At 35.7% G+C, this 27338-nt stretch overlaps 1 protein-coding gene and 1 long non-coding RNA gene across 17 annotated transcripts in view; one reads left to right on the forward strand and one right to left on the reverse strand.

Moving 5' to 3' along the window:
* DPYD (dihydropyrimidine dehydrogenase) overlaps window positions 1-27338 on the forward strand; it is an 863430-nt gene that overhangs the window by 601290 nt on the left and 234802 nt on the right. For all 16 annotated transcript variants that reach the window (XM_065549305.2, XM_005542629.4, XM_065549291.2 and 13 more), the window contains 2 exons: window positions 25866-25986; window positions 26785-26904. In XM_065549305.2, coding sequence (XP_065405377.1) covers window positions 25866-25986; window positions 26785-26904 — 241 coding nt within the window. The remainder of the gene's footprint in view (window positions 1-25865; window positions 25987-26784; window positions 26905-27338) is intronic.
* On the reverse strand, window positions 16698-21527 carry LOC141407644 (uncharacterized). The gene is made up of 2 exons (XR_012417447.1): window positions 21434-21527; window positions 16698-16885 (listed from the first exon to the last, which is right to left on the reverse strand). It is a non-coding gene; the product is annotated as an uncharacterized lncRNA (long non-coding RNA).

Genomic DNA, 27338 nt, shown 5'->3' on the forward strand with positions numbered 1-27338 from the left:
CTACTTTTGGTCACATACCACACAATATGCATGTTACAAATCCTGTAATGTCTGCTATTGTTTTGTTTGTTTGTTTGTTTGCTATTTAATGTAGACAGATTAGTTGAACAATGACTATGTAGCAGGAATTAGCAAGAGCAGGGGGTATAACTTCAGCCATACCCCATGCTAGCACTTGTACATCTGGAGCAGTTGCAGCTCTTCTGGCATCTTAATTCTTAAGTTTTTAGGCATTTTACTGTCAAATTTAAAATAACTTGCAAGAAAACTCTGCATCTTCAAAAAAAGTAGAGTTCCATAATAAGCTAAGTAAGCCAAACTTTTCCAATTACTGAAAAATTAACGAGAAATTATAGGAGAAAAGTAAATCTGCTAGTGCTGAGACTTAGATATTCATGAGGGATATGTCCCAAGACCTTCTGAAATCCCCAAGTATCACTATAATATATAATTTTCCTCATAAAATGCAGTAAAGTATAACTGAAATATTTAAATGATCCCTGTAGACCCCTAATGAGTCTATAGAAACAGAACTAAAGTCATTTCTAATGCTATTAACATAAATTCTGAACTAAGCACTGGCTAAAACATTTCCAAACATCACTTTTTCTTGTTTCCATATAGAACATATGGTATGCTCATTTTTGTCTGAGTCACCATCAAATTTATCCAGAACTTCTCTTTTTTGGCTAAGACCATCAACTTTTAAAAACTGTTTCACTTAAAAAAAATTTCAACTGGGTGCGGTGGCTCACGCCTATAATCCCAGCACTTTGGGAGGCCAAGGCAGGCAGATCACAGGGTCACGAGTTCAAGACCAGCCTGACCAACATAGTGAAACCCCATCTCTACTAAAAATACAAAAAAAATTAGCTGGGCATGGTAGTGGGCACCTGTAATCCCAGCTGCTTGGGAGACTGAGGCAGGAGAATGTCTTGAACCTGGGAGGCAGAGCTTGCAGTGAGCTGAGATCGTGCCATTGCACTCCAGCCTGGGCGACAGTGCAAGACTCCATCTCAAAACAAACAAACAAAAAACAAAAACATCTGAAGACTTAGCAATTGGGGCAGGGCATAGTGGCTCATGCCTGTACTCCCAGCCCTTTGGGAGGCCGAGGAGGACGGATCATGAGGTCAGGAGATCAAGACCATCCTGGCCAACATGGTGAAACTCAATCTCTAGAATGAACTCAGAAACTACAGGAATAGACAAAATGTACATCATTGTAAAGAAGCAGCTCAGACTTCAGACCACCACTTGCAGAGCTGGGCAAGAAGGGTGTATGACTCTGGACAGCAGATTTAGGCCCAGAAATACCAAATACTAAAATACAAAAAATTAGCCAGGCATGGTGGTGCACGCCTATAGTCCCAGCTACTCGGGAGCCTGAGACAGGGTAATTGCTTGAACCAGGGAGGTGGAGGTTGCAGTGAGCCGAGATCACGCCATTGCACTCCAGCCTGGTGGCAGAGCAAGACTCTGTCAAAAAAAAAAAAAAAAAAAAAAAAAAAGAGTGAATTAGCAGTTGGCTTTCTTTGGGGGTCTTTTAAATAAAAGTTCACAAAATTAAACTACTAAGTTAAAAAAAAAGTTAACACTATATTTCAATGTAGGGGCTAGCTGGAGAAGCTCTTGAAAGTTCAGTTCATTCTTAGCCTTGTGAGTCATTCACATACCCTCACTGCATGATTCAAGTTTCTTACAGAATTACATATTAATATGTTCTTTACAACCATTCACAAATAGTTGAAACGGCAAATGTTTAGTCTATGACTCTCAGAGATTTAGATTCTTTAATTTCAGCCTCTTTTGTGTTTTTCAATGTATCCATCAACAATAATGAAGAATTTACTTACTTATTATGCATTTTGTTCATTTTTCCAGAGTTTGTGGTTTATATTACTATTCATACTATGTCAGGAATCAAAAAATTGCAATATAGTTTCTATCACATGACAAGGCACCACTATCATTTTGTTGATGACTATCTTGAATTGTATTCATGCCCAAGTATGAAGACAAAGTACTTGGCTTGGAGCAGATGAAGATGCTTCTAGGACACAGAACTCAATGAAATCATCAAGCCTTCAAACACAGAATTCCTAGTTCAATAATTTGCCTACAGTAATGCTATTCCTAGTTCTACTTTGATATTACTACCACCCTTATATTTGCTAAAAATACATGTATGTGTATGTGTTTAATAAAAATTGAATGCATGTGTGAGAAACTTGAAATAACTCTGTTTTATATATGTACATTTTTATTTAGCTCTTTTAAATTTTCCAGAAGCAATCTGGCCCATTTAAAGTGGTTAAATTGTAAAACAGAAGCAGAACTAGCTCAGAGACTACAGGAATAGACAGGATGTGTGCCTCGTTGTAGAGAAACAGATCAGACTTCAGATCACCACTTGCAGAGCTGGGCAAGAAGGGTGCATGACTCTGGACAGTAGATCTAGGCTCAGACATACCACGGGAATTGTCAGTGTTCCTAGGTACACAATTAGAAGATAACAATGATCAACTCAATAGCATCTCAGATGGAATTCATAGAACCTGGAAATATAAACCTTGAATATGAGAGAAATAAAGCATTCTTTCTTCTAAGGTAAAAGTTTCTGGATAATAGATAAAACAGTGATGAGAATATCCCATTAATACTCTCATTAGATCTGTATTTCTCTGAACTTTTCATCCTGAACTAAACATATATAGCTTCCAAGTGGAATTTTAAACAGTTATTTTCTTAATAAAAGCACTAGCATTCTTTATATTATCCTGTATCCATGTTTGAACAAAAACACTATTCTTTATTCTTTTTTTTTTTTAAATTTTTTATTATTATTATTATACTTTAACTTCTAGGCTACATGTGCATAATGTGCAGGTTTGTTACATATGTATACTTGTGCCATGTTGCTGTGCTGCACCCATCAACTCGTCAGCACCCATCAACTCGTCATTTACATCAAGTATAACTTCCAATGCAATCCCTCCCCCCTCCCTCCTCCCCGCTCCCCATGATAGGCCCCGGTGTGTGATGTTCCCCTTCCAGAGTCCAAGTGATCTCATTGTTCAGTTCCCACCTATGAGTGAGAACATGCGGTGTTTGGTTTTCTGTTCTTGTGATAGTTTGCTAAGAATGATGTTTTCCAGCTGCATCCATGTCCCTACAAAGGACATGAGCTCATCCTTTTTTATGGCTGCATAGTATTCCATGGTGTATATGTGCCACATTTTCTTAATCCAGTCTGTCACTGATGGACATTTGGGTTGATTCCAAGTCTTTGCTATTGTGAATAGTGCCGCAATAAACATACGTGTGCATGTGTCTTTATAGCAGCATGATTTATAATCCTTTGGGTATATACCCAGTAATGGGATGGCTGGGTCATATGGTACATCTAGTTCTAGATCCCTGAGGAATCGCCATACTGTTTTCCATAATGGTTGAACTAGTTTACAATCCCACCAACAGTGTAAAAGTATTCCTATTTCTCCACATCCTCTCCAGCACCTGTTGTTTCCTGACTTTTTAAGGATTGCCATTCTAAGTGGTGTGAGATGGTATCTCATTGTGGTTTTGATTTTCATTTCTCTGATGGCCAGTGATGATGAGCATTTTTTCATGTGTCTGTTGGCTGTATGAATGTCTTCTTTTGAGAAATGAAAGAAATCAAGGGTATTCAGTTAGTAAAAGAAGAAGTCAAATTGTCCCTCTTTGCAGATGACATGATTGTATATTTAGAAAATCCCATTGTCTCAGCCCAAAATCTCCTTAAGCTGATAAACAACTTCAGCAAAGTCTCAGGATACAAAATTAATGTGCAAAAATCACAAGCATTCTTATACACCAGTAACAGACAAACAGAGAGCCAAATCAGGAATGAACTTCCATTCACAATTGCTTCAAAGAGAATAAAATACCTAGGAATCCAACTTACAAGGGATGTAAAGGACCTCTTCAAGGAGAATTACAAACCACTGCTCAGTGAAATCAAAGAGGACACAAACAAATGGAAGAACATACCGTGCTCATGGATAGGAAGAATCAATATCGTGAAAATGGCCATACTGCCCAAGGTTATTTATAGATTCAATGCCATCCCCATCAAGCTACCAACGAGTTTCTTCACAGAATTGGAAAAAACTGCTTTAAAGTTCATATGGAACCAAAAAAGAGCCCGCATCTCCAAGACAATCCTAAGTCAAAAGAACAAAGCTGGAGGCATCATGCTACCTGACTTCAAACTATACTACAAGGCTACAGTAACCAAAACAGCATGGTACTGGTACCAAAACAGAGATATAGACCAATGGAACAGAACAGAGTCCTCAGAAATAATACCACACATCTACAGCCATCTGATCTTTGACAAACCTGAGAGAAACAAGAAATGGGGGAAGGATTCCTTATTTAATAAATGGTGCTGGGAAAATTGGCTAGCCATAAGTAGAAAGCTGAAACTGGATCCTTTCCTTACTCCTTATACGAAAATTAATTCAAGATGGATTAGAGACATAAATGTTAGACCTAATACCATAAAAACCCTAGATGAAAACCTAGGTAGTACCATTCAGGACATAGGCATGGGCAAAGACTTCATGTCTAAAACACCAAAAGCAACGGCAGCAAAAGCAAAAATTGACAAATGGGATCTCATTAAACTAAAGAGCTTCTGCACAGCAAAAGAAACTACCATCAGAGTGAAAAGGCAACCTACAGAATGGGAGAAAATTTTTGCAATCTACTCATCTGACAAAGGGCTAATATCCAGAACCTACAAAGAACTCAAACAAATTTACAAGAAAAAACCAAGAGCCCCATCAAAAAGTGGGCAAAGGATATGAACAGACATTTCTCAAAAGAAGACATTCATACAGCCAACAGACACATGAAAAAATATTCTTTATTCTTAAGCTGCCCTGCACAAATGGCATCATCATATAATTTGTAGCAAAAGCTAAATGTTATAATACTTTAGAGGAGCTATTAATAATTTAATTCATTAGCTCTAGTCTTCTTTAGTCTTTCTTTCCTCCTTCTTTTCTTTTCTCCTTTGTGAAGAAAATCTCACTACCTACCCATAACCCATATGAACATCAGTGCAAACATTTGCAGTTTCAACTATTGGTGAATGAACTTGTATAAAATATACCAATACTCAGTCTTTGGGGGGTTTTGTTTGTTTGTTTGAAACAGGGTCTTGCTCTGTCATCCAGGCTGTAGTACAGTCGCACAGCCATAGCTTACTGTAACCTCGAACTCTTCTGGGCTCAAGCTATCCTCTTGCCCCATCCTCACGAGTAGCTAGGACTACAGTCACACACCACCATGCCTGGCTAACTTTTTTATTTCCTCTTTAGCTGTAGAGAGGAAGTCTGTCTTTGTTACTTAGGCTGGCTCTGAACTCCTGGCCTCAAGCGATCCTCCTGCCTTGACCTCCTAAAACACTGGAATTACAGGCGTGAGCCACCACACCCATCCTCAATACATAGGTTTGCAAAAATTTGAATCATTAGGCTAATGTGAGTCAGTGACTTGGCTAAGAGTTATCCTAACTCTTAGAAGCTTTCTCACACCTGTATCTCAGTTTCCTCTTACTGTGTTATATATAGAACTGGATCATGTAGACAGGCAATGATCATATAAAATATTTCAGCATTACATTTGCTTTGCAGTTGCATTTTATTTTTTAAAAGTTTCATCTAAGTAATGAATATTTAGTCAATAATTAATATTCAAAGTCAACAAAAATATCTACTGTGTCTTTCATGTACGAATATTATGATTGTCCCTGTGGATGATATTGCATGATGAAAAAATACATCTTCTCTAACTCTGAACAACTCAAAATCTTAAGCAAAGACGAAATTTAAGTTCATGAAATTAAAATAATTTTAAGGCGACTGTAAAAGCAAATGGATAATTTGTGTGGTTATAGAGAGTTAATATATACAGAGTTAACTCTGACTTTCCCAAAGGGTTATCCAAGGTAATTCATCCCCAGTGTACCACAGCCTTACAACCACTCTATACCCACTCATCCCTTGCCCTTTTGTATATTTTCAAATCACCTACTTGAAATTATATTACGTATTTATTTTTTTCTTATTGTATTTTCCACTAGAATGAAAACTTGATGAGAGAAGTAGCTTTGTCTTATTACTGTCAAGCTCTGGCAGATAGAGTAGCAGTTGAATACATATTTGTGGAGTGAATGAATTAACGAGTATCACCAAATAAGGATTATTACAGACTGGTTATACAACATGCAGCCCACTACTAGGCAAATAAGGTAATTATGGCTGATGATACCTTTCTGTTTACCATGCATATACCTTAGTTATTATGCAAGTTTAGATATTCATTAAACAGCAGTTATAACAATGAACCACAACAAGGAGAGATATAAAAGAGAATGAACTGATCATCTTTTCAATTTTCTATTTTTTAGGGCTGCTTCTGAGCTCATCCTGATTTCTTTTAAAGCCAGGAAACTCAGTATTTATTTTTATTGATTCACTTAATATTGTATCAGGGCGAAATACAGGAAATTTAATGTCCAAACAGTTCTTCACTATCTAATTAGGAATTAAAGAATATAAGTAAAATGCTTCTTATATATTAGGATTTTATCTATATTATATATATGTAAATATATATATACACACACACACATATATATACACACACATAATAACAAAAGTTGTAGTCAAGTTTGGACTTGAATTTTTTTTAGATGGAAATATGTTGCATATTTTGGTATTGTAGAAGTGACCAGAAATATCATAGAAATAAAATATCAAAATATTTTTATTCTTTATAAATCATAACCTTTATCAAAAGTCACAAACATGGTAAAAATGACCTGATAGTCATTCTTTTGTGAATTTGTGTTCAAACGTAGGGTAAGACATTTATCTAGTGTGCCATTCATGCATGGGGACTCGAAATTCTTTCTTTCTTGCTTTTTTTGTTTTTTAAGATGGAGTTTCACTCTTTTGCCCAGGCTGGAGTGTAGTGGCACGATCTCGGCTCACTGCAACCTCCACCTCCTGGGTTCAAGCGATTCTCTTGCCTCAGCCTCCCAAGTGGCTAGAATTAAAGGCACACACCACCGTGCCCAGCTAATTTTGTTTTTTAGATTTTTAGTAGAGGCCAGATTTTACCATGTTGGCCAGGCTGGTCTCGAACTCCTGACCTCAGGTGATCCGCCCGCCTGGGCCTCCCAAAGTGCTGAGATTACAGGCGTGAACCACTGTGCCCAGGCTCAAAATTATTTCTTACCCTTACCCGTTAGTAGCCACAGAGTGCTCATCAAACATCACTTTAATACAGGATTAAGTACTGGAAATAATGTTAGCAGTGTATATTTGTAACTCTGAGTACATCGCAAAGAGAAATATACTTGATTTTGAATATGCTTGTAATACAAATGGCTATTCCCACTCTAATACGGATAATTCAAAGTTAGTGACATCACCACAACAATGAATTTATGCAGTATTCAAATTGGTAGCATTTCTACATCCTAAAATATATTTTTGTAATGCTCATTTTTATTCATGAAATCTTAACAAAATTCATATTTACTGTTATTCTTCTTTTCCTTCTGCTTTAATAGGTGCTTTAGGCTTAAGTTCATCATACCAAATTGCCCAAAAGTCTAGGAAGTAATATTCAGAAGTTGTTTCTCACTCACTTTGGAAAATATTTTCTCTAATCAAACTTTAAACAAATTATTAGCTTTAATTAAATGTGAAAGAAAACAAAAGCATACGATAAAAAAAACCTTTTGGTGTAAAGAGCTGATACAATAAGACCAACTTGAATATTCACAACTTTTCTATAATAATTGATTGCAACATAATCACAGTAAAATTTCAGCATACTTTAAGTACATTTAATTGCATAAAAGTAAATATATAACTCTGAAATGATTAACAAAATACTACTTAAGTATACTTTGTAAAAGTAAACCTATATTTTACGTAGTCTGACCATTTTTCCCTTTTCTAGTAGTATATAGTTCTGTTATCTTTTCTAACTAATGTATCTTTGGATACCTATAACACTATTGATACTTTTTTCAAATAATTTTATCATAGAATCCAGTTATGTAACAAGTAGTATTCATTTATTCATCTGTTAAATACATTTCTATTGAGAAAAATTAAAATCTGAATAAAATCTGAAGGAAAGGTAAATGAGTAAGTTAATTCACTTAAGGGCAGGAGCAAGTCTGTGTGATATGAATGGGATGGATATTGTGGATGGAGAAAACAACATTTATAAACTCTAGCCTGGGAGTTAAACATAAGTAGACTAATATGACTTTCCTAACATACTATATAGTGACTAGTTTTCACTGTATGCCATGGTTTAGATGTATTATATAGGCTATTGTCTCTTTCTTATTTAGAAATAACCGTGGCTATAATATAATAGCATTACTGTTTTATTTCTTAAGAGGCATCTCTATGGTATATAAGGTTTAGGGAATTCTATTACGAATAACATAAGCTTAGTTTATACATTGTGGATGAATCAATTTATGCATGTGCCATCTGAGGAGATCTGTATGTGAGCGAGACATAGAAGCCCTGTATACTCTACTCTCTCTTAGAGGACAGAGGGGATTTGAAGACCAATTGTGGTTGGTTATCATGTATCAACTGAAATACCCACTTCTATCTCCTTCATCAGTTGCCCCTCTGTTAACATACAGCATCGAAATTCCTACTTCTGCCAGGCCCAAAGCTATTGATTACCCAGGTCTTCTAAGAAGTTACATCTTCTAAATGCCTATTGTTATGTATTTGCTTTTCATAATATAAGTTTTGCCTACAAACACAGCACCTAGCATCAAAAGCAAGGCAATTTATGAGCACCACCCATCAGAAGAGATTTAGTGCCGTGTTATTTATAATAAAACCTGGAAATAATCTCAACATCCAAAAATTAATAAATAAGTAAAACAGGATGTATCTATATGATTTATTAATTATTATATGAAATATTTGCCTATTAAAATTGTATTTTTAAAGAAGCTTAGTGACACAGGGAATGCACATTCTATAAAAATGAAGGCTATACAACTAAAAATGTGAGCATTAAATTTTGAGTACAATGTATTTACTCAATAAAGGAGTAAAATTTTCTTACTCAAAGGAAATAGACCTTTTTAATTTTGTTTCTATTTAGTTGTTTCATTATTAGTAATTTTAGTTTTTTCTTCTTTATTCAAGTTGGGATTTGCTTCCACAATAATTGAGAACTTTTTTTATAATCAGGAAAATATTTTCTTTAACCTTGAAAAATATAATGTAGGAATATTGAATGAATTATGGCAAATAGTTGTTTCTTTTCTCATTCAAGGTAAGACAAGTAGATATGATTTTAATCTGTAGCAGGATAAGAAAGATATTCATTGGAATTTGATGATTACAAATATTATGAGGAGCAGAGTCTACTGTATCTCTTGCTAGGGATAATTTGAAAGAAAATAAGAAAGCTAGAATGATTTAAGCACCATAAAGCTAATATGTGAGAGGACTTGGTAAATCATTAACTGTGGTATATATGTTAGTTTTAATATTGTCTGGGAACTTCTTCAGATCCTATTTAGGCCTGTGATCTCAATTATGTGTTTAATTAGCAAAGTTCATTTTTGGTGTCTCAGACAGTTGCTGATTTCACATTGTAAGAATTCAGGGATGTTGTTTAAACCACAATTGATTTATTTTAAAATATCTTATAAACTCTTTATCTTTACATACATTTATTGCCTTGTAATATAACAAATGATCTCTTTCATCATGTCATTAATTATAATTGTAAGAACTGTAAAATGATAGTTAAATGATACATTTGTTGTATACATCGTTTATGTAAAGCACAGTTATAGGTTCTGATAGTTCAGATTAATTTTATTGTTAGGTTTCTTTGACTATATGTTTGCAAATATTAACTCCTTAACCCCTTGCAATCTGCCTTCCATCTTATTAGGTGTCTATAACTACATTCACATAAGTTGCCAATAACTCTGAGTAGTATGTTCTATTACTTACATTTCAGTCTTCGTTCTACGTAATTTCTCTGCAGTATTTTACCTCAATAATTTCATCCACATCTTTTTTAGGGGAAGTGGTCTTCTCATTTATATTGTTTTTCCTGGTTGTTCTCCTCTCTCTCTGACCATTATAAGGATTCTGCACCTCAATATTAATGATCCCAAAGCTTAAGCCCTTTTCCTTCCATCTTCTCATCCGTTCACAAGCCTTCAACCGCCATCTACTAATTACAGTTTAATCTGAGAGTTATGCTAATGACTCTCAAATCTATGTTTCCAAAAATCCTTTCCTGAGATCCAAATTGCTATTAACTCTCAACCAGATTCTTTCAGGTAGATGTCCCATAGAGACCTCAAACTCAATGTATCTAAAATTCATTCACCCTTCCCTACCCCTTGTCAAAACCTGCTTCTAAATGCCTATTGTCTCCTCACTTGGTTGATGACAGTGCTATCCTCCAACAATTGGGATCTACAGAATTTTAAATTTTCATTCCCCAACTCTGATTTGTCCTTATCTTGAAAGTTTTTAACATTCATCTTTAAAACAACATCCTTGTCCACTTGAAATGATTGATTTTCACTGACATTGCTTTACATTAGCCATACCTTCTCTTTTTAACTGGTCTCCTGCTTGGACTCTTATCTGACACTCTCATCCCACAGACATATATTAGAGTTAAGTTTCTAAAACATGGATCTAAACATATGGCTTTTCTTATTGCCGAAAGGATAAGGCACAAAATCTTTCAGAAACTGACCCTAAACTCTAGCTGAACCATGTAGACATGTCTCCTCACTGCTTCCTTCATAGGCACTAGTTTCCTTCCCATTTCATGTGATACCATGAATTCCTATACTTTTGAGCCTTTTCTTAAGTATTTTTTAGTCATGCACTGTTCCATAGGCTCTACTCCAGCAAATGATTTTGTGAATCCCTCAAGATTCCAAACTACAATCACCTTCACTGTTGTCTCCTCACATCTCTCTCATACACACACACTCTAGAAGTTAATAAAAGTAATCACTCCACTGCTAAGTTTCCATTCACTTCGTAGACACTTCAAGTAGAACAGATTGTTTTGGATGGTTTTTATGTCTGTCTATTTTACCAAACCAACAATGGCCTAAACCATGAAGACTGTAAAGCTTTCACGGTTAGATGCAGGATGGTTGCAAGTGCTCTTACATTTAAGGACATTGGTCCAGATTCAAAAGGTTTCAGTATTCCCAAAATTATTCACTTTCAAAAAATGAAAAAGCATTAGGAAATTTGTGAGTTGCATTTGTGATTTTAGCAGTTTTATGTTAAGTTCTAGGAATAGTAGCAATTGGAAAGGTATGAGATAAAGACTTCTTTATAGTGCTGGATGTTGCCTTTGCCCAGATGATGTAAAAATCTAATTAGGTGCTACTGCTTCTAGATGTTAATTACATAACCAGCAAAGTTCACCATAGTATGCTTCTTTTTAAGTGAAAAAAAAGCAAAGTTTCAAACTATCTAAATTTAGCAGTCCTTTGGGTACTCTGCATTTGTTGAATATTACACAAGTAAATACCCATCTGTTTTAGTACTAATATGATTTTTGTATATCAAGCAGTTTAAAGTTTTTTTCCCCCATGAAAACTTCATCAAATGTTTTATCAACAATGTAGGCTTCAGGCAGTTCTGTAAAGTTGAGTTGGGATAAATGAAAGATCCTTGTCGAATTGGTAATCATGCAGGTATTGAGAATGAAAGGGAGATCATATTTTAATTTAACTTCAGTGCCTCAAGATATTTTCCCTTATGGACTATATTACTGTTCTCTGTCTACATATCCATCTTGTAGATATCATAGCCACTGTTAATACATTTCGAATAAAGCTTTCCTGGATCTGGGTGATATATATCACTACTTTCTGCAAGGGTCTCCTGAATTATATGAGGGCTTACTCATTATGACATATTAAAATGCTAAACGATTAATAGAAAAATAGAGATATATTGTAATTCTAAAGGCCATTTTTATATTCTATTGACCCTGACATAGTTTAAGTGTCATAACTGAAACTATAACTTGATTGTAAGTTCTTTGAGGACGAAGTTGATGCCTTACTCTTGTAATTTCCACATAGTCCATGAAACTAAGGGCCTGCTCAGCAGGCCAATAGCTCCTTTCTAAAGAAAAGTAACCAGAAGCAGTATTTGGCATATACCTGCCGTAAAAGTGTGTGTCCTGGCTACCTTGACCACAATTTATTGGATCAGATATTGTATCCTGAGCAAAAAGCAACCACTTGGAGACCAAATAAAAAGAGGTCAGCAACTTGTCAGGAAGTGTGACGCCATAACCCAGGCAATAATGTCTCTCCACACTGGATAGTGGTCCACTGCCTATATCAATTAACACTCATAATTGCAAGCCACAGAAACTGACTGGCTGTCAGAAGTGAAAGGAGATTTATTGGCAGGATACAAGATGGCTTATGGAATCAAAGAAGATAGGAATAGCAGGCTTAGAAAATGGGCAAAAAAACAAAAAAGGGCCGGAGAATGGACACCAAGAGTTGTCCGGCTAATACAGCCTCTACCAGGGTTGATATCCACCACTACTGCCATCACTGGATACTGTCAGGAGATGCTGCACCGCACACTACCACAAATACACTTTAACCACTTTTCTGATTGTGAGATTAAAACTTTGGGCTAGATCTTCAGTTGGCTAGGCCTAGATCATGTACTGGTTTTTTTGGTTGCAAGAGAGTAGAAAGAGTAAGACCCTCTTTTCAAACGCTTGCAAAATGCAGATAGTTCTTGTGTCCTACCAATGCTTCATACGGTTTAAATTTCCTACAAATAGGAAGGGAAGTGAAATGTCAAATAGCCGAAATATAAAGAACACTATTTGTACTGAGTCTTCTTCTCTGTGGATTTGTTTTTAAATATATATATACACACACACACACTCGTGTGTATATATTATATATACATATGTGTGTGTATATATAGATGTATATGTATGTGTATATACATGTGTGTGTATATATATGTGTGTGTATACATATATATATATAAAAAACAGTGAAAAAATTGAATTGGAAAACCAAATTCAATTCAATTTTCAAAAAAATTGAGAGACAGCCAAAAGGTAATATAGGAAAATGGAGAACGTAAATAGAAGTAGAAATGGAATAAGAGATGCTGAGAAATAAGAGCAGATATATTCATATTGCAAAGTTTTTAATCCTTAAAACAATAGACACCCATTCCTAAAGGAACAACAAGAAAACAAGAGCTGCTCTTTAGAGCTGCTACACATCTTACAAAATGAGTGTTGGTGTCCCAATCCTCAGAGGCCTAGTTCTTCCTTTACGTAAAACATTTCACTTACTTTTTTAGTTTTCCAGGTATAGTTGTAATAAACTACCCAAAATGGGGTAACCTCGCCATGTTTCCTTTCCTTGACACCTGAAAAATTAAAATAGAGAACTCTCTTTTTACACACAAGCACCCCTTATGATATGTATGCTTATAATCCACCACGTGAGTGTAATAAATACATTGATAAGGAATTTTAGGTTCAAGATTGCTGAAGATTTTAGACAAAATCCAGTATCCATGAATTTCATTTTGAATTTGTGAATACCACACTTATAAAAGGTCATGTTTAAAGCCTTCTCTATCCCACATTTTCACCGAAGACTTCTACCAAAGTCACCCACTTTAGTATTTCCTTAGTAGTATTCTTTCCTTTAGTATTTAGTTTTGAGTATTTAGCTTGAAAAGGGATATCAGTTCACAGAGCTAGCAAAAACAAACAAAATGGCCTAGATATTTGTTTCTAGCTCCTACAGCAGCAGTGGGAAGAAATTCTTTAAAGAACTATACCAACTTGTTATGGATGAGTTCTCCTTAGTCGGAACCATTCATTGCCAAGGGATTGCAGTTTTTCTCTGCTAGGTTATTTAAAATTGCCTCAATGGTAATTCTTTCTTGCTTGGATTTCATAACATTCCCAGGACAGAAGCATGACTTCCCTAGACTCTCTTCATCCTAAATGTATCAGCATGGTGGGTGCTCCAGGGCAGAACGCTGCCTCACACTAGCTTCCTCCCTGTGTTGGTTAATCATTCACTTCAACATGGGATTATAAAAATACTGAGGTTTTGTGCTTGTGGTTGTTTTATAAGTCTAGCACTGAAATACATAAGCTAACTGAATAGACCAACAGATGTATAAAATATCAATTGTTATACTGTTTACACTAATGCTTTGCATTAAGAAAACAAATGCCAAGCTGCTTGAAGTCTGCAAAGAATGAAAACTCCTTATTATACACTTAAATACACACTTGCCCTTATCCAAAATGAATCCATACATAGTAGGGCAAGCAGCTGCCTGTATTTCATAACCCACTGAGGTCTTTTTAATGTGTTCTAAGCAATGATTAGGAAACCTGCTGGGGTTCATTTTGGCTCAGCTAGTCCACAATTTTGAACACCTACTGGTGGTATCAGGAAAATATGTGCATGACCTGTTTCTCCATATATTAAGACCTTCCAAATTATGCTGCATACCCTCATTAATAAGCAAACTATGGATAACACCCTTTTTGTATGGTAGATAAAACTAGCATTTGAATTTAAAGGTAAATAATATCCCACACATAAGGAAAGTTCAAGCTCCTTTTTTACTCAGTATAAAGGATTCAACAAAAGAATAAACTATTCTGAAATGCTTTAATGTAGAGAATTTGAAGGTATCCTAATTACTGCGAAATATGGCCAATGTATGGCTCTCGAAGAGTTTTTTGTTTACCTATGAAGATAAGCCTATGGAGCCTGTGTCAATCTTGGTTTTAGAATACAACATGATAAAAGCTAAGACAAGGGAAATAGACCTGGAAATATACACCATAGGTAAAGAAAAACATTAAAAAGCCAAAAGGAATGGCTGCCCCTAAGTGACAGACAAGTCATGGATCAAGTATGGGAGCAAGGTGGGCAACTTCAGGTCAATTCAGGCAGGCACGGAGGCTCAGAGGGATCCAGTCCAGAAAGAAGTGAACAATGGATAAAGTCTAGAAATGTGGAGTACAGATAGTGGGAAGGGAGAACTAGACTTCAAACAAGCAGAATGGATTATGAAAGCTAAATCAGACATTAGAATGGAGTACAGTTCAGAACAGAGGGCACTGAAGGCTCAACACACCTGGAAGAAGTTTCATCTGACCTCTCAATGAAATTTTATTTTGTTTCATTTTATTTTATTCTGTTCTATTCTATTTTATTTTTTGAGACAGAGTCTTGCTCTGTTGCCCAGGCTGGAGTGCAGTGATGCAATCTCGGCTCACTGTAGCCTCCACCTCCTGGGTTTAAAGGATTCTCATTCCTCAGCCTCCTGGGAGGAGGGATTACAGGTATGTGCTACCACGCCTGGATTTTTTCTTTTTTTTCTTTTTTGTACTTTTAGTAGAGACAAGGATTCGCCATGTGAGCCAGGGTAGTCTTGAACGCCTGGCCTCAAGTGATCCACCTTCCTCAGTCTTCCAAAGTGCTGGGATTACAGGCATGAGCCAATGTGCCCAGCCTCTCAATGATGTTTTTAAGAGGTTTGTCATTGATTGTATCTGTAAGAGGCAAAGAATTGGAATGAGGATTAGTATATACACTGATTTCTCTGGCCATCCTCCCTTGATGGATAATTTTGTCTTGCGGACACAAAGGTATCATCATCTCCTTTATCCATGGGCTTCTGCACAGTAGCCGAGTGCCACATCACAATAATGACTTTGAGCAAGTTCTGAATCAACATAGCAAGTAGGTGTCCAAACTCTTTAGGGATGTCTCTGAGTTGTCTTTTGGCAGAGGTCACTCAATCACTGTCTCCTACCATGTCCCTAAAAGCAGTCTTTTTCTAGAAGAAAAATAGCCCTGCTTCCTGGGATTGGGCCTTTTCTTTCCCCTGAGCATATATTGGCTGTTGCTGGGTAGGTCACCAGCAAGGCTCAACTGTATTCAGGACATTCTAAGAGACCTTGTTCTGTCAAGCCAAAGGTAGAACTAGAATTCAGAAGAAACTTGAGAAATTCAGCATAGCTTTCTGAATTCCTCTCAGTGAGATATCCCGAGGTCACTTGGGCAAGTTTTTTTTCTTCTTTGACTTTCCTAGAATATAGCCTAATCCTTTTACAGGGAGAATTCTTCATTCAAGTAGAGAACTGTCGTGTCAGTTGAGTCCTCCAGGAATCAGACACAGAGAGGGAATTAGGAGGGCAAAAGGTTTATTGGAGAGAAATGCTTGTGAAAGGAAAAAAGAGGAAGCAGAATTGGAAAAGGGGAGCCATCGGACCCTGATACAGACACAGGAAAAATCTTTGGCAGCCCAGTAGGGAGCTTCAGGACAAAGAGTGCCTATTAGAGGAGTCCCACATTCACCAGAAATAGCGAGACCCTTGTACTACAGTTTTGCTATCATTCACTGGGGTCTCCCTGAAAGGAGCATGACCCCAGTTTAGAAGTGAGGCGTACCTAAAGGAGGAAGCAGTTAGAGGCAGTCATCTCACCACACTCTTGCAGCTGGGCCAGAGTCTGTTCCTGAAGGTAGATCTGAGTGGTTCATGTCTGTGGCTGTTGCAGTTGCCTGCTTCTGCATGTATTTTTCTAAGACCTTTTCAGAAATTAATTGCCCTAGCATATCTACTCACCAGTTCTGGTGAAAGGTTATGCGACTCCTCAACATTTCAGAAAGTTATGTAGAGGGTAGACCCTCTGCCATGCAGGGTCTGAGCCCTGCTTCCATTTCTTTGATGCAATATGGGATTCCTGGAATAGAGACAAGGTATTTACATAATAAGATAGCAATAGTGCTACAGTGCCCCTGAGAGGCTCAGTGTCCAGAATAGCACATGAAACTGTGGGCAGAAGGTGTTCATTGATCTGTTTATTTGGGCAGGTACCTCTCAAACTTCGTTACCATGGCCAGGTGAGGCAGTGGATTTCCTATTGGGATTAGCCAGCAGAAGCAAGATAATTCTATGAAATCTGAATCTGATTCTGTAGGGACAAATTGTGGCAGAGGAGATTTGAAATTTGAACAGCTTTCAGGGCTGATCTCTACAATTAACACTGCCATTTGAGAGTAAAGAAGTGAGCTGCGGGGGAGAATCTGAGAGTCCTCACAGAGAATTAAAATGGTGCCTGAAAGAATGCTGGCAGTCAGGAATTAACTAAACAGTGAGTAGTGTATGGCAATTCTTGTCCATTTGTAAAAAAAAAAAAAAAAAAAATGCTTTAGAGACTAAGTGAAATGGGGAGCATTGACACTAAGAATGTCAGAGGAATGGTACACTAGGGAAATTTTGTCTGAAAGGAAGAAAACAAACATCATTAAGTTATATTCACCAGAAATCATATTTAAAGGAACCAAACAGGAATGTAGTTCCTTTTAGCTGATAAAAATATGGACAGCCTCTCCCTTCCCCTCAAGGTCCCAGGGACTGAAGACTGGGAGTTGAGGCAGGGTCAGGGTCAGAGGTACAAACTCAGGAAAAGCCCTCAATATATTAAAAATTCAGACAGAAAGGATCATGGTCATCCCGGCCCTTAGGTGGGTTCTCGTGGACTCCCAGGCCACAGTAGGGGACAGTTCTCTTGAAGTATTTTAGCTCACTGATAGCATCAAAAGACTGTTTTCAAACTCAGTTGGCTCCTGGAGTAACAGCTACTAATATCCTGTATCTCCAGCTTATTTTGGCTCCATGGAAGAAGAGATGCAAATGTTTTGTGGTTCATGATGGAAAGCTGGTATGCAATTAGAAATTCTTTTTTTTTTTTTTCTTTTTTTTCTTTTTTTTTTTTTTTTTTTGAGATGGCGTCTCACTCTGTCACCCCGGCTGGAGTGCAATGGCATGATCTCAGCTCACTGCAAGCTCCACCTCCCGGGTTCAAGCAATTCTCCCGCGTCAGCCTCCCGAATAGATGGGACTACAGGCACCCACCACAACACCCAGCTAATTTTTATATTTTTAATAAAGACAGGGTTTCACCATGTTGGCCAGGATGGTCTCGATCTCTTGACCTTGTGATCCACCCACCTCGGCCTCCCAAAGTACTGGGATTACAGGCGTGAGCCACCGCGCCCAGCCAGAATTTCTTTATTCTTTCATTCAACATGGTGTTTATTGTCTTCCATGTACCAGACTTTTTGCTAGGATAAAAGAGTAAAATACATCCCCTAAAAGACTTTAAATAGTCTAGTACAAAGAAACTGATTATTAAACAGAGAAGATGACTATAAAACACTGTGATAAATGCAGTAATAAAGAAATATTAAAGGAGCACTAAAGAGGCAGTCACTTACTAAGCCATCCTGTGCTGAAGTGGGATGGAAGGATTTGTCATGGAGGGCTGCTTTGAGGGCTGTTATTCAAGGGACAAAAAATGAAGGGCATTCCAGGTAGAGAGAAAGAAATAAAAAGCTTGAAATGAGAAACAGAATGGAGAAGGCTATGTGCCTGGGGAGGAGAGGACACACAAGCAGGTCTATGTCATCTTCTACTTAAGGCACAAGGAAGTGGCCAAACACACACACACGCGTACACATGTACACATTCCAGGCATATACACTTACAACATTTTATAATCACATTATGTGTTTTTTGTATGCATTTGTCTCTCCTAGATTATAAAGTATTTTGGTTTATGTTTTTAAAGAACAGGAATAGCATTTTACACATCTCTAAATCTGTATTATCCAATACAGTAACTAAAACAGTGGTCTATTAGGTTATCTTGGACCCAGTATACTATACTCTCAGTTTTCCTCCAAGTACATAGAAATAAGAAAGTCAGTGTCAATTTGTGTGGTGTAGGCTCTTATCAATTCAACAATATTGTTGAATGCCTACTATGTGTCAGGTTCTGTACTACACGCTCTGAAATAATCCGAAATGATAGAACACTTTGAGGATGTCTTTTGTGACATCTAATATCAAATGTCCATTTTATTGTGTGCCTGGTTTGCATTTCCTTGCAGACTCTAGTTTCATCTATCTTAGTATTCAGCATGGAAAAATTGTAGTGTGGCTCATGGTCAATAAAGATTTGCCAAAAGGGTAGAACCCACATTACCTACAATGCCACTTTCTTTCATTTTTCTATTTATATTTGAATGCCTTTAGAATTATTTTTAGAATAATAGATGAAATGTATCTATATTAGAAATAATTTACTTGCATTAGCGTGAACACACTTAAGTGTAGAGTTTGTTGTGATTTGGCAAATGTCTATACCCGATTATACCACATTCAAAATACAGAACATTTCAGAGGTAATCACTGCTAAGAGGTTACAGCATAAATGTGTAGTCTGTTTTTCATACCTCTATATAAATATATGCACATATTTATATTTTTAAAACAGGATTATACTATGTATGTGTTATTCTTGCTTTTGTTCACTTAATGTGTTTTAGATATCTTTCCATGTCAGTTTATGAAGATTTATTTTTAATGGCTGTATAGTATTTCATTGTATGGATTATAATACTTTTCACAAATCTTCCCTTATTGACATTTATTCTTTTTTTCACTACTGCAAACAATGCTGTAGTGAATGGCAGACATCTTTGTACACATATCTTACATGCATGTGCATTTCATTAGGATAGATATTTGGAATTGGAATTTAAAACTTACAAGATGAGCTTTACATTTTTATACATATTGCCACATTGTTCTTCAAAAAGGAATTATTAATTTACTTTCCTATTGAGAGCCTGTGAGAACGCCTGTTTCTTTGCAACCTCAGCAAAGAGGGATATTATCAGTCTACATTTTCAGCAAATCGCAATAGGTAATCATGTTTATTCTTTTATTTTTCTAATTACTAGCGAGATTGAATGTCTTCTCATATTTGCTGGTCATCTGTATATTTTCTTATTGTGGAATATAGACAACGTACATGAAACATATATGTGTGCATGTAAAACAGATACCTACAAACATACATATATATTTTTTAACAAATCATAATATGCACACCATATGACCACTGGGCCAAGAAATAGAACATCTCCAACACCTCAAAAGCTCCCTATATGTCCCTCCCTAACACAACCCTCTCTGTCCACTTTAACACCATCCCTACTCTTTGCTTTGCTTTTCTTCGTAGTTTTATCCCCTGTGTATATGTCCCTAAAGACCATATTTACTTTCTGTTTAAGGAGTTTATGTGAATCAAATTATATTGTATACTTTTTAGACTGGTTTCTTCTGCTAAGCATTATGAGATTCATCCTTATCATTGTATGTAGCTTTAGTGTGTTTATTCCATTGTATGAATGTATTACCATTTATTTTTCATTTTACTCTTGATGGACAATTTGAATTTTTTCCACTTTGGGGCTATTTAAAACAGTGCTATTATGGATATTTTGAACATGTATTCTGGAGTTTGCATCTTTAAAAGGACATACACATAAGAGTGGAACCTAGATCATGCCAAACTGTTTCCCAAAGATTCTTGTACTGATTTACATTCTCCCCAGGGTGTATTGACTTTCCCCCAACCCCCCAATCTGGTAGATATATAATGGCATCACATTGTGGTTTAAATGAGCATTGTCCTTATATGAAAAAAATATGAAAGGTGTTCATGAGGCTGATCACATTTCATGTATTTTTTGGCCATTTGGATTTCATCTTGAATGAAATCCAATGAAGTATGTTATGTTGAATGAAGTATATTAAAGTTTTGCCCATTTTTCTCGTTAATTTGCAGGTGGTTCTTTATATATTTTGGATACTACTCCTTTATGAGTTGTGCTGCAGAATCTTGTCTCACTTTGTGCCTTGTCTTTTCACAATGTTTTTAAATATATTAACATTTTAATTTTAATATCTTCAAATATATCAAAAGTTTTCCTTTAAAGAAAATGGAGCATTTCCATTACCCTCAACAATTTTGTTACACTTGTTTCCACTTAATTCCTCCTCCATGCCTAATTCTCAGTCTCAACAACCACTGCTCTGCTTTCCATACTCATAGTTTTTCCTCTTATAGAATTTCAGTAAATGTATGCATATAATGTATACTTCTGTAACTCAACATCATTTTGTTTTATTCCAGGTTGTGGCATGATTCATTAGTTTCTTTTTTTGCTGAATCATATTTCATTGTGTGGATATGCAACAATTTTGTTTATTCACTCACATATTGATGAATATTGGTGTTATGTCAAATTTAGACCTATTTTGAAAAAGTTTCTATGAGTATTCATGTGCAAGTTTTAATATAGAAGTATTTTTTCATCTCACTTGTATATATAATTAAGAGTTCAATTTCTGGGTTGATTAGTAAGTCCATGTTTACCTTTTTCAGGAACTGCACAACTAATTTCCAAAGTGGTTGGACCACTATTGGAATACTTAAGTCAGGAAAACAGATGCAAGAAGGACACATGCTAAAAAAAAAAAAAAAGTTAATAAAAACAAATCCATTTCAACACATAATCTTTGCATTCACTACTATTATAATTGTACCTGGAATAGTTGACTGCCTGTCCTGTTTTAATGACACAGATGGATAATACATCACTTTTGCTCATTATTTTGCAGCTACTTCTAGTCTTACAGGAATAAGTGAAGTAGAAGCCTTTTATAATTCTAGTTTACAATTGATGGCTGAATTTCACTTTAGGGAGCAATTTTGCTAAAGAAGATGATGGTTTAGGACATGATAATGGGAAAGAAAATTAAGAAGGTGAAATTGGTACTGAGATTGATCTTCTGGGCCCCAGTTCTTTCCATCAGAAACACGGATGTAATGAAAATTCTAGCCACCTCTTGGCATGTCATATGAATTAAGACTTAAGAGTTGCTTAGTGAAAAACATTTTATAACTGGTAAAATTTTTCAGTGGATTCATTGAAATACCACCTTCTAAGAAAGCCATTTTGAAAAGAATTGTACAGAGTGAAAATTACTAGGTAAATGGGAGAGAAATGTTTCTTCAAGTCAAAATTTCACTTGTAATTTAGCTTATCAGGAAATTCTCAGTCTCATTCTGTAGTGCTTCTTCCTTTGCAGAGGACGTGAAACCAGTGAGGTTTGATGCCCTAAGTAATTGGTGGAAATGCCTGCTCTACAATGAAGGGGTCATCTTCAGGGTCTCAAAAGCAGCAGGATGGATCATTTATAGAACTCCCTTAATGTGTTACTAAATACAGAGTAGTTACTAGAATTAAAAATTCTTATCTTGTGGCCCAGATTAGAAATTAAGCTTTAAAAACAACCAGTTCTGCATAATGGACATTACTGCAGCAAGTAATCTGCATTCCTCAGCATTACATTTTCTACTTGTATTGTCACCGTTGTTTGATTTTCATAGGAATCTATTCCTGATAAGATTAGTTGCAGGCAGACACTGGGATGTACCTCATCAAAATTTTCAAATAGGCCAAATTTGCCTCTAGCTTGCTTTTATCAAAACTCTTTTCAGCACTTCACAAGTCTGGTCTGGTACCTTCACTTTACGTAGTATCCTCAAGACCACCATTTACTCCCTAGATCTGCTGCTCATTCTCTTAGGGGCTTCAAGTGTCTTTCTGCTTATAATGCCATGCACCTCCATCACAGGAAATCATTTTGTTGCTTCAGAGCTTTCTTTGGGGATCACACTGAATAACAAAAGAGTTAACAGGTATTGAAGAACATGCACACACACACACACACACACACACACACACACACACACACAAAGAGAGAGAGAGAGACAAGCAACTACTGTGACAGAAATTGCAAATCATGTTCAGGGAGAAGCATTATTAATGCCTTTAGAAAGCACCAATAAAGCCTTTGTGATCTAGGTAGACGTTTTTGTGTATTAGACATTTTTAAAAATTTGTTAAGCTATTCTATTTTGTTTAATTATCTATCACTTTTTCACAGAATTAACAACTGATTTGTAAAATAGTCTTCCTACATTTCATGCTTTTAGACATTATCATAAAATATATCTGGGTTTTTCTTAAATCTAGACATGGTTTATATTTTGATGGGTATATAAGTAAATAATCTGAAAATATGCCAAGTGCCAAGTTTTCACTCATTCCTCATTCATTGACACAACAGATATTTTTTAGTGCCCAGAAATGGAGCAGTCAATAATTTTTTCTTCTCCTTCTCCTTCTGCTACTTCTTTTTGTATGTGTTGGTAATGGTAAACTCTCAACTTCTCTGAGAGATAGGAGTACTTTTGTATATTTCTGATCCTGAAGATTTGGAGAAGAATTGGAAATTGTCTAAAACTTATTTATTTCAATAAGATTCTAAAAACTGTCTTGTTACAAAAGGCAAAGCCATCTGATGCTATCACTAGAAAATGAGAAGGTCAAGATGTAGAAACACTATTAATTGCTTTTAGATTTTGAACATTCATATCAAAATTGTGAAGAAACCAGGAAAATGTAAATAGTTGCAGTCTATTCTTTAATTCCCCAAAGCATATAGATTCATTTCATGATGTTATTGACCTCACCACCTTTCTGGTTGTATTAGAATATTCTCTATTATACCTGTCAAAGAAAACATTGCAATGTACAGAACAGTCATTAATTTTTATGATAATTTTGGTTAGAAGTTGTTTTTAAAATTTTCAGGTAATCAAACTGTACTTACACTTGACTATGATGATTAGTCAGCAGCTGGCTTGGCTAAGTATGAAGATGAGAAAAATATATGTGAACACCGTCAACTTTACTCATGGAACTATGGGAGGGTCAAATTATGCTATCTCAAAATAGAGACAGATGATTCAAGTACACATTGCTAACCAAAAACCCCATATATTTCTAAGAATTTGAAAAACTTTGAACAAATTCCAAATTGTTAAACAATGGGGTAAGAGGCAGTCATTTAAAGCAGTCACCTAGTGAAAATCAGAAAAAAAAGTCTGACAAATGTTCAAAGTAAATTATTATGCCATGGGGGTCAATAGTATTGAAAGCCGCTTAGAAGCCTATGTCAGATTATTAGTGTTTACTCTATTGGAACTAAATAATATTTCAAATTTGTTTCAGTAATTCTTACCAGGATGCATTCCATGTATTATGCCATTCAAGTGATCTTTAAATTATTGTCAAATTCTACCTTAAAGAGAGCTTCCACAAAGGACATGCAATTCATATCATCTAGAGTTACTGTCATTTCTAGGCTAAGTCCCATGGAAATTCATAACTTAGAAATGAAAGTCACAAAGATGCAACTGCCTTCATAATACCAATGCAGTGGTCATAAATATTTCATGAGCATTGCATGGGCAGGGGCAGATCTCCATTTTCATGAGTTAGAATTTGTATAGCTAAGTCTCCACATTTTACTATTCATAATGCATAGTATGCCCTGTAGAGCATTCCATACAGTACTTTTTTAATATTTATGTTTAATGAAGAAATTACTGTTCTAAAAAGAGAACAAGCCAAGTCAAAGACTTCTTTTTAAAAGTATTAAGTTTTGCTTAATAGAGACGATAACAATCAACAGAAATTACCTCATTGCAGTATCCTAGCACAAAAATGCATAACTTTTTGAGTAATACAGGATGATGGATCAAGACACATTAAACCTAAGTGAAAAGGTTCTCTCTAAAGGTTACAACATTACAAATCTCATCTTAAAGGAATTCGAAAGGTTAAAATGCAAAGAGCAACTTTCTTACATATAAAAATATTAATTACAAATGATATGCTTGCCTACTATTTCATAGTTTAAATATATGACTGTATTTGTCTGGGTTTTTCTTTTATTCAAAAACATTTTAACTTGCTAAGATAATATTACCCAGTTCAATAATGAATTGCTATTGCATACTTTAAGGTAATTTATCAAAGCACATTATCAGTACCTGTCAGAATAAATTTCGCACTAAAAGTAATGAAAAAAAGGACTATTGTATGTGTTGAAATCAAAGAACATTACTGTACTGTAGCTAAGTTATTCAATGGAAAGGATAGGTGTTTGCCCTCTAAATGATACTTGCCCCATGAGAAAATAAAGGCCTGGAAAATCACAGAAAATAGGCACAGGAAAATGTCTATTTCTTGCTTTTTAAAATGAGCGTTTGATATTTTATTTCATTTTTGTCATTTTGATCAATTCTTTCAAGTACGTGAGTGCTGAAAAATGCTGCACAGATCTTGATAACATTTACAAAAGTAAATTAAAGTCACTGATCAGCTCATTATAATACAAGGCTGAATTATTCCATATTTGCAAATGCTACATATCACATGTAGATTGATGATGAAGCCATAGATAGATTTTATTTTGAATACACATCAAGACTAAGTCTAATAATGAAAACAACAAGCTTTAGATTTAATATCATTCACTTGAGAGTCAGCAGTTTAAATATTTTTTATTTTGCTTAAACCAATGAGATCACTAGAAATTTTGTAATGTTTCCTGTATTTACTATCAAAAGTTTGTGTTTCATTCCTGATAATATTTAACTGAAAGCGGGAAACACTGTCTTCCATTTTGTTCTTTGAAATTTTATTTTTCTAAAGGCTCTCTTGAGGAATTTAACCTTTATGTGATGATTTTGCAGTTCACTTGAAGTGTGTTAACCTTAGTTCCCTAATGAGTCTAGGTGTAATACTGAGGAGGAATTTGAGAAATATATCATGTAGCTCATTGTCAAGTTGGATTTGTCTTGCTCATCTCCAGCTTTGCTGTTGTTCCAGTACACATTTTGATCACAATTCTTTAATTATGTTCTATATTTAACCAACCTATTTGAACAGGATCCAGAGCTGGTGCGTAACATCTGCCGCTGGGTTAGGCAAGCTGTTCAGATTCCTTTTTTTGCCAAGCTGACCCCAAATGTCACTGATATTGTGAGCATCGCAAGAGCTGCAAAGGAAGGTAAGAACTTGACTTGAATCAGTTGCCCACTATTATAAATATTCACTCGCATTATGTAGCCATACTCAAGTATGTCTTTTCGTACAAACGTGTATTTTTTTGTCTCAATTTTAAAAGTTTCCAATTGAGCACTTGATCCCACAAACACAGGAGATTTACACCTGGTCTCACACTAGCAAACTGACCATGAACTTTGATCTGGAAACACAAGATCGTTTATAGTTTTTCCTAAAAAACACTTATTTCACACATTATAGGAACAAAGAGCACAGTCACAGCAATCCTGCCCAAAATAAATGGCCTCATATGGTAACAATTCAATATATTAACCTTTAATGAAGTAAAATAGAAAAAAAAAGAAATTTCAGTTTTCACAGTGTGAAATTTCTCATGATTTCTCTTTATATTTTATAGGGCCTAGCTAACTTCCTTAAACACATGCCCAATAAATATTTGTTGAATACATAAATCATGCATGCTTGTGTTCCATCCCAGGAAAACTGCACCCTGACTTGCAAAGACATTGAAAATTACCTGGAAAATGACACTAAGTACAAAACATTTGGTAACAAGAAGTCTGTGTAATAATTGAGAAAATAAAGTTGTGGTAATTAAAACTTTTTTAGTGTTTAAAATTTTAAACATAAATGTAGGAGTTAAATTGGTGAAGAACTTTGAGGAAAAAGCATGTTCTCAAGATAAAGTAGAATGCATTTTTCTGGGTTGTGAGGATTTGAATGGGTTTTAACTATCATGTCTTATAAGAGCTGCATGAAAATGTTGATGTGTCTTTCACAGGTGGTGCCGATGGCGTTACAGCCACCAACACTGTCTCAGGTCTGATGGGATTAAAATCTGATGGCACACCTTGGCCAGCAGTGGGGATTGCAAAGCGAACTACCTATGGAGGAGTGTCTGGTAGGTGTTGCCCACTTCTTGCATTGTGCTTTCTTGGAGGTTGTTGAAAAATCAGGAGGTCATGTTGCAAGAGTTTTGTGTCCTTTATGATCCCAAATTTTGATAACTCATAGCTGATCAATATTCATAATAGTTATGACAGAACAGATTGAATGTGAAAGCTCAAGTGACAGCACAGGATGAGAGAATATCAAGATAAAGTCTTGCACAAATTCTATTCTCTTGTGGTCCATGCTTTCCTGAGAATTTCTCATTGTCTCTCAGTTCTTTTGCCACTTATTAGTAAGGGTTAATATGAGGGCCCTCTGAGAGAAAAATATAGGCACCCTCATTACAATATCCTTTTCATAGTCTGGACTAGTTTTCATTCGTCCTGGAATTTAGACATCTACCATCTTCAAAAATCTTGCTTTCACAACTGCCCTAAACAAGCC

Source organism: Macaca fascicularis, chromosome 1 (assembly GCF_037993035.2).
Source record: "Macaca fascicularis isolate 582-1 chromosome 1, T2T-MFA8v1.1".
Classification (NCBI taxonomy): Eukaryota; Metazoa; Chordata; class Mammalia; order Primates; family Cercopithecidae; genus Macaca; species Macaca fascicularis.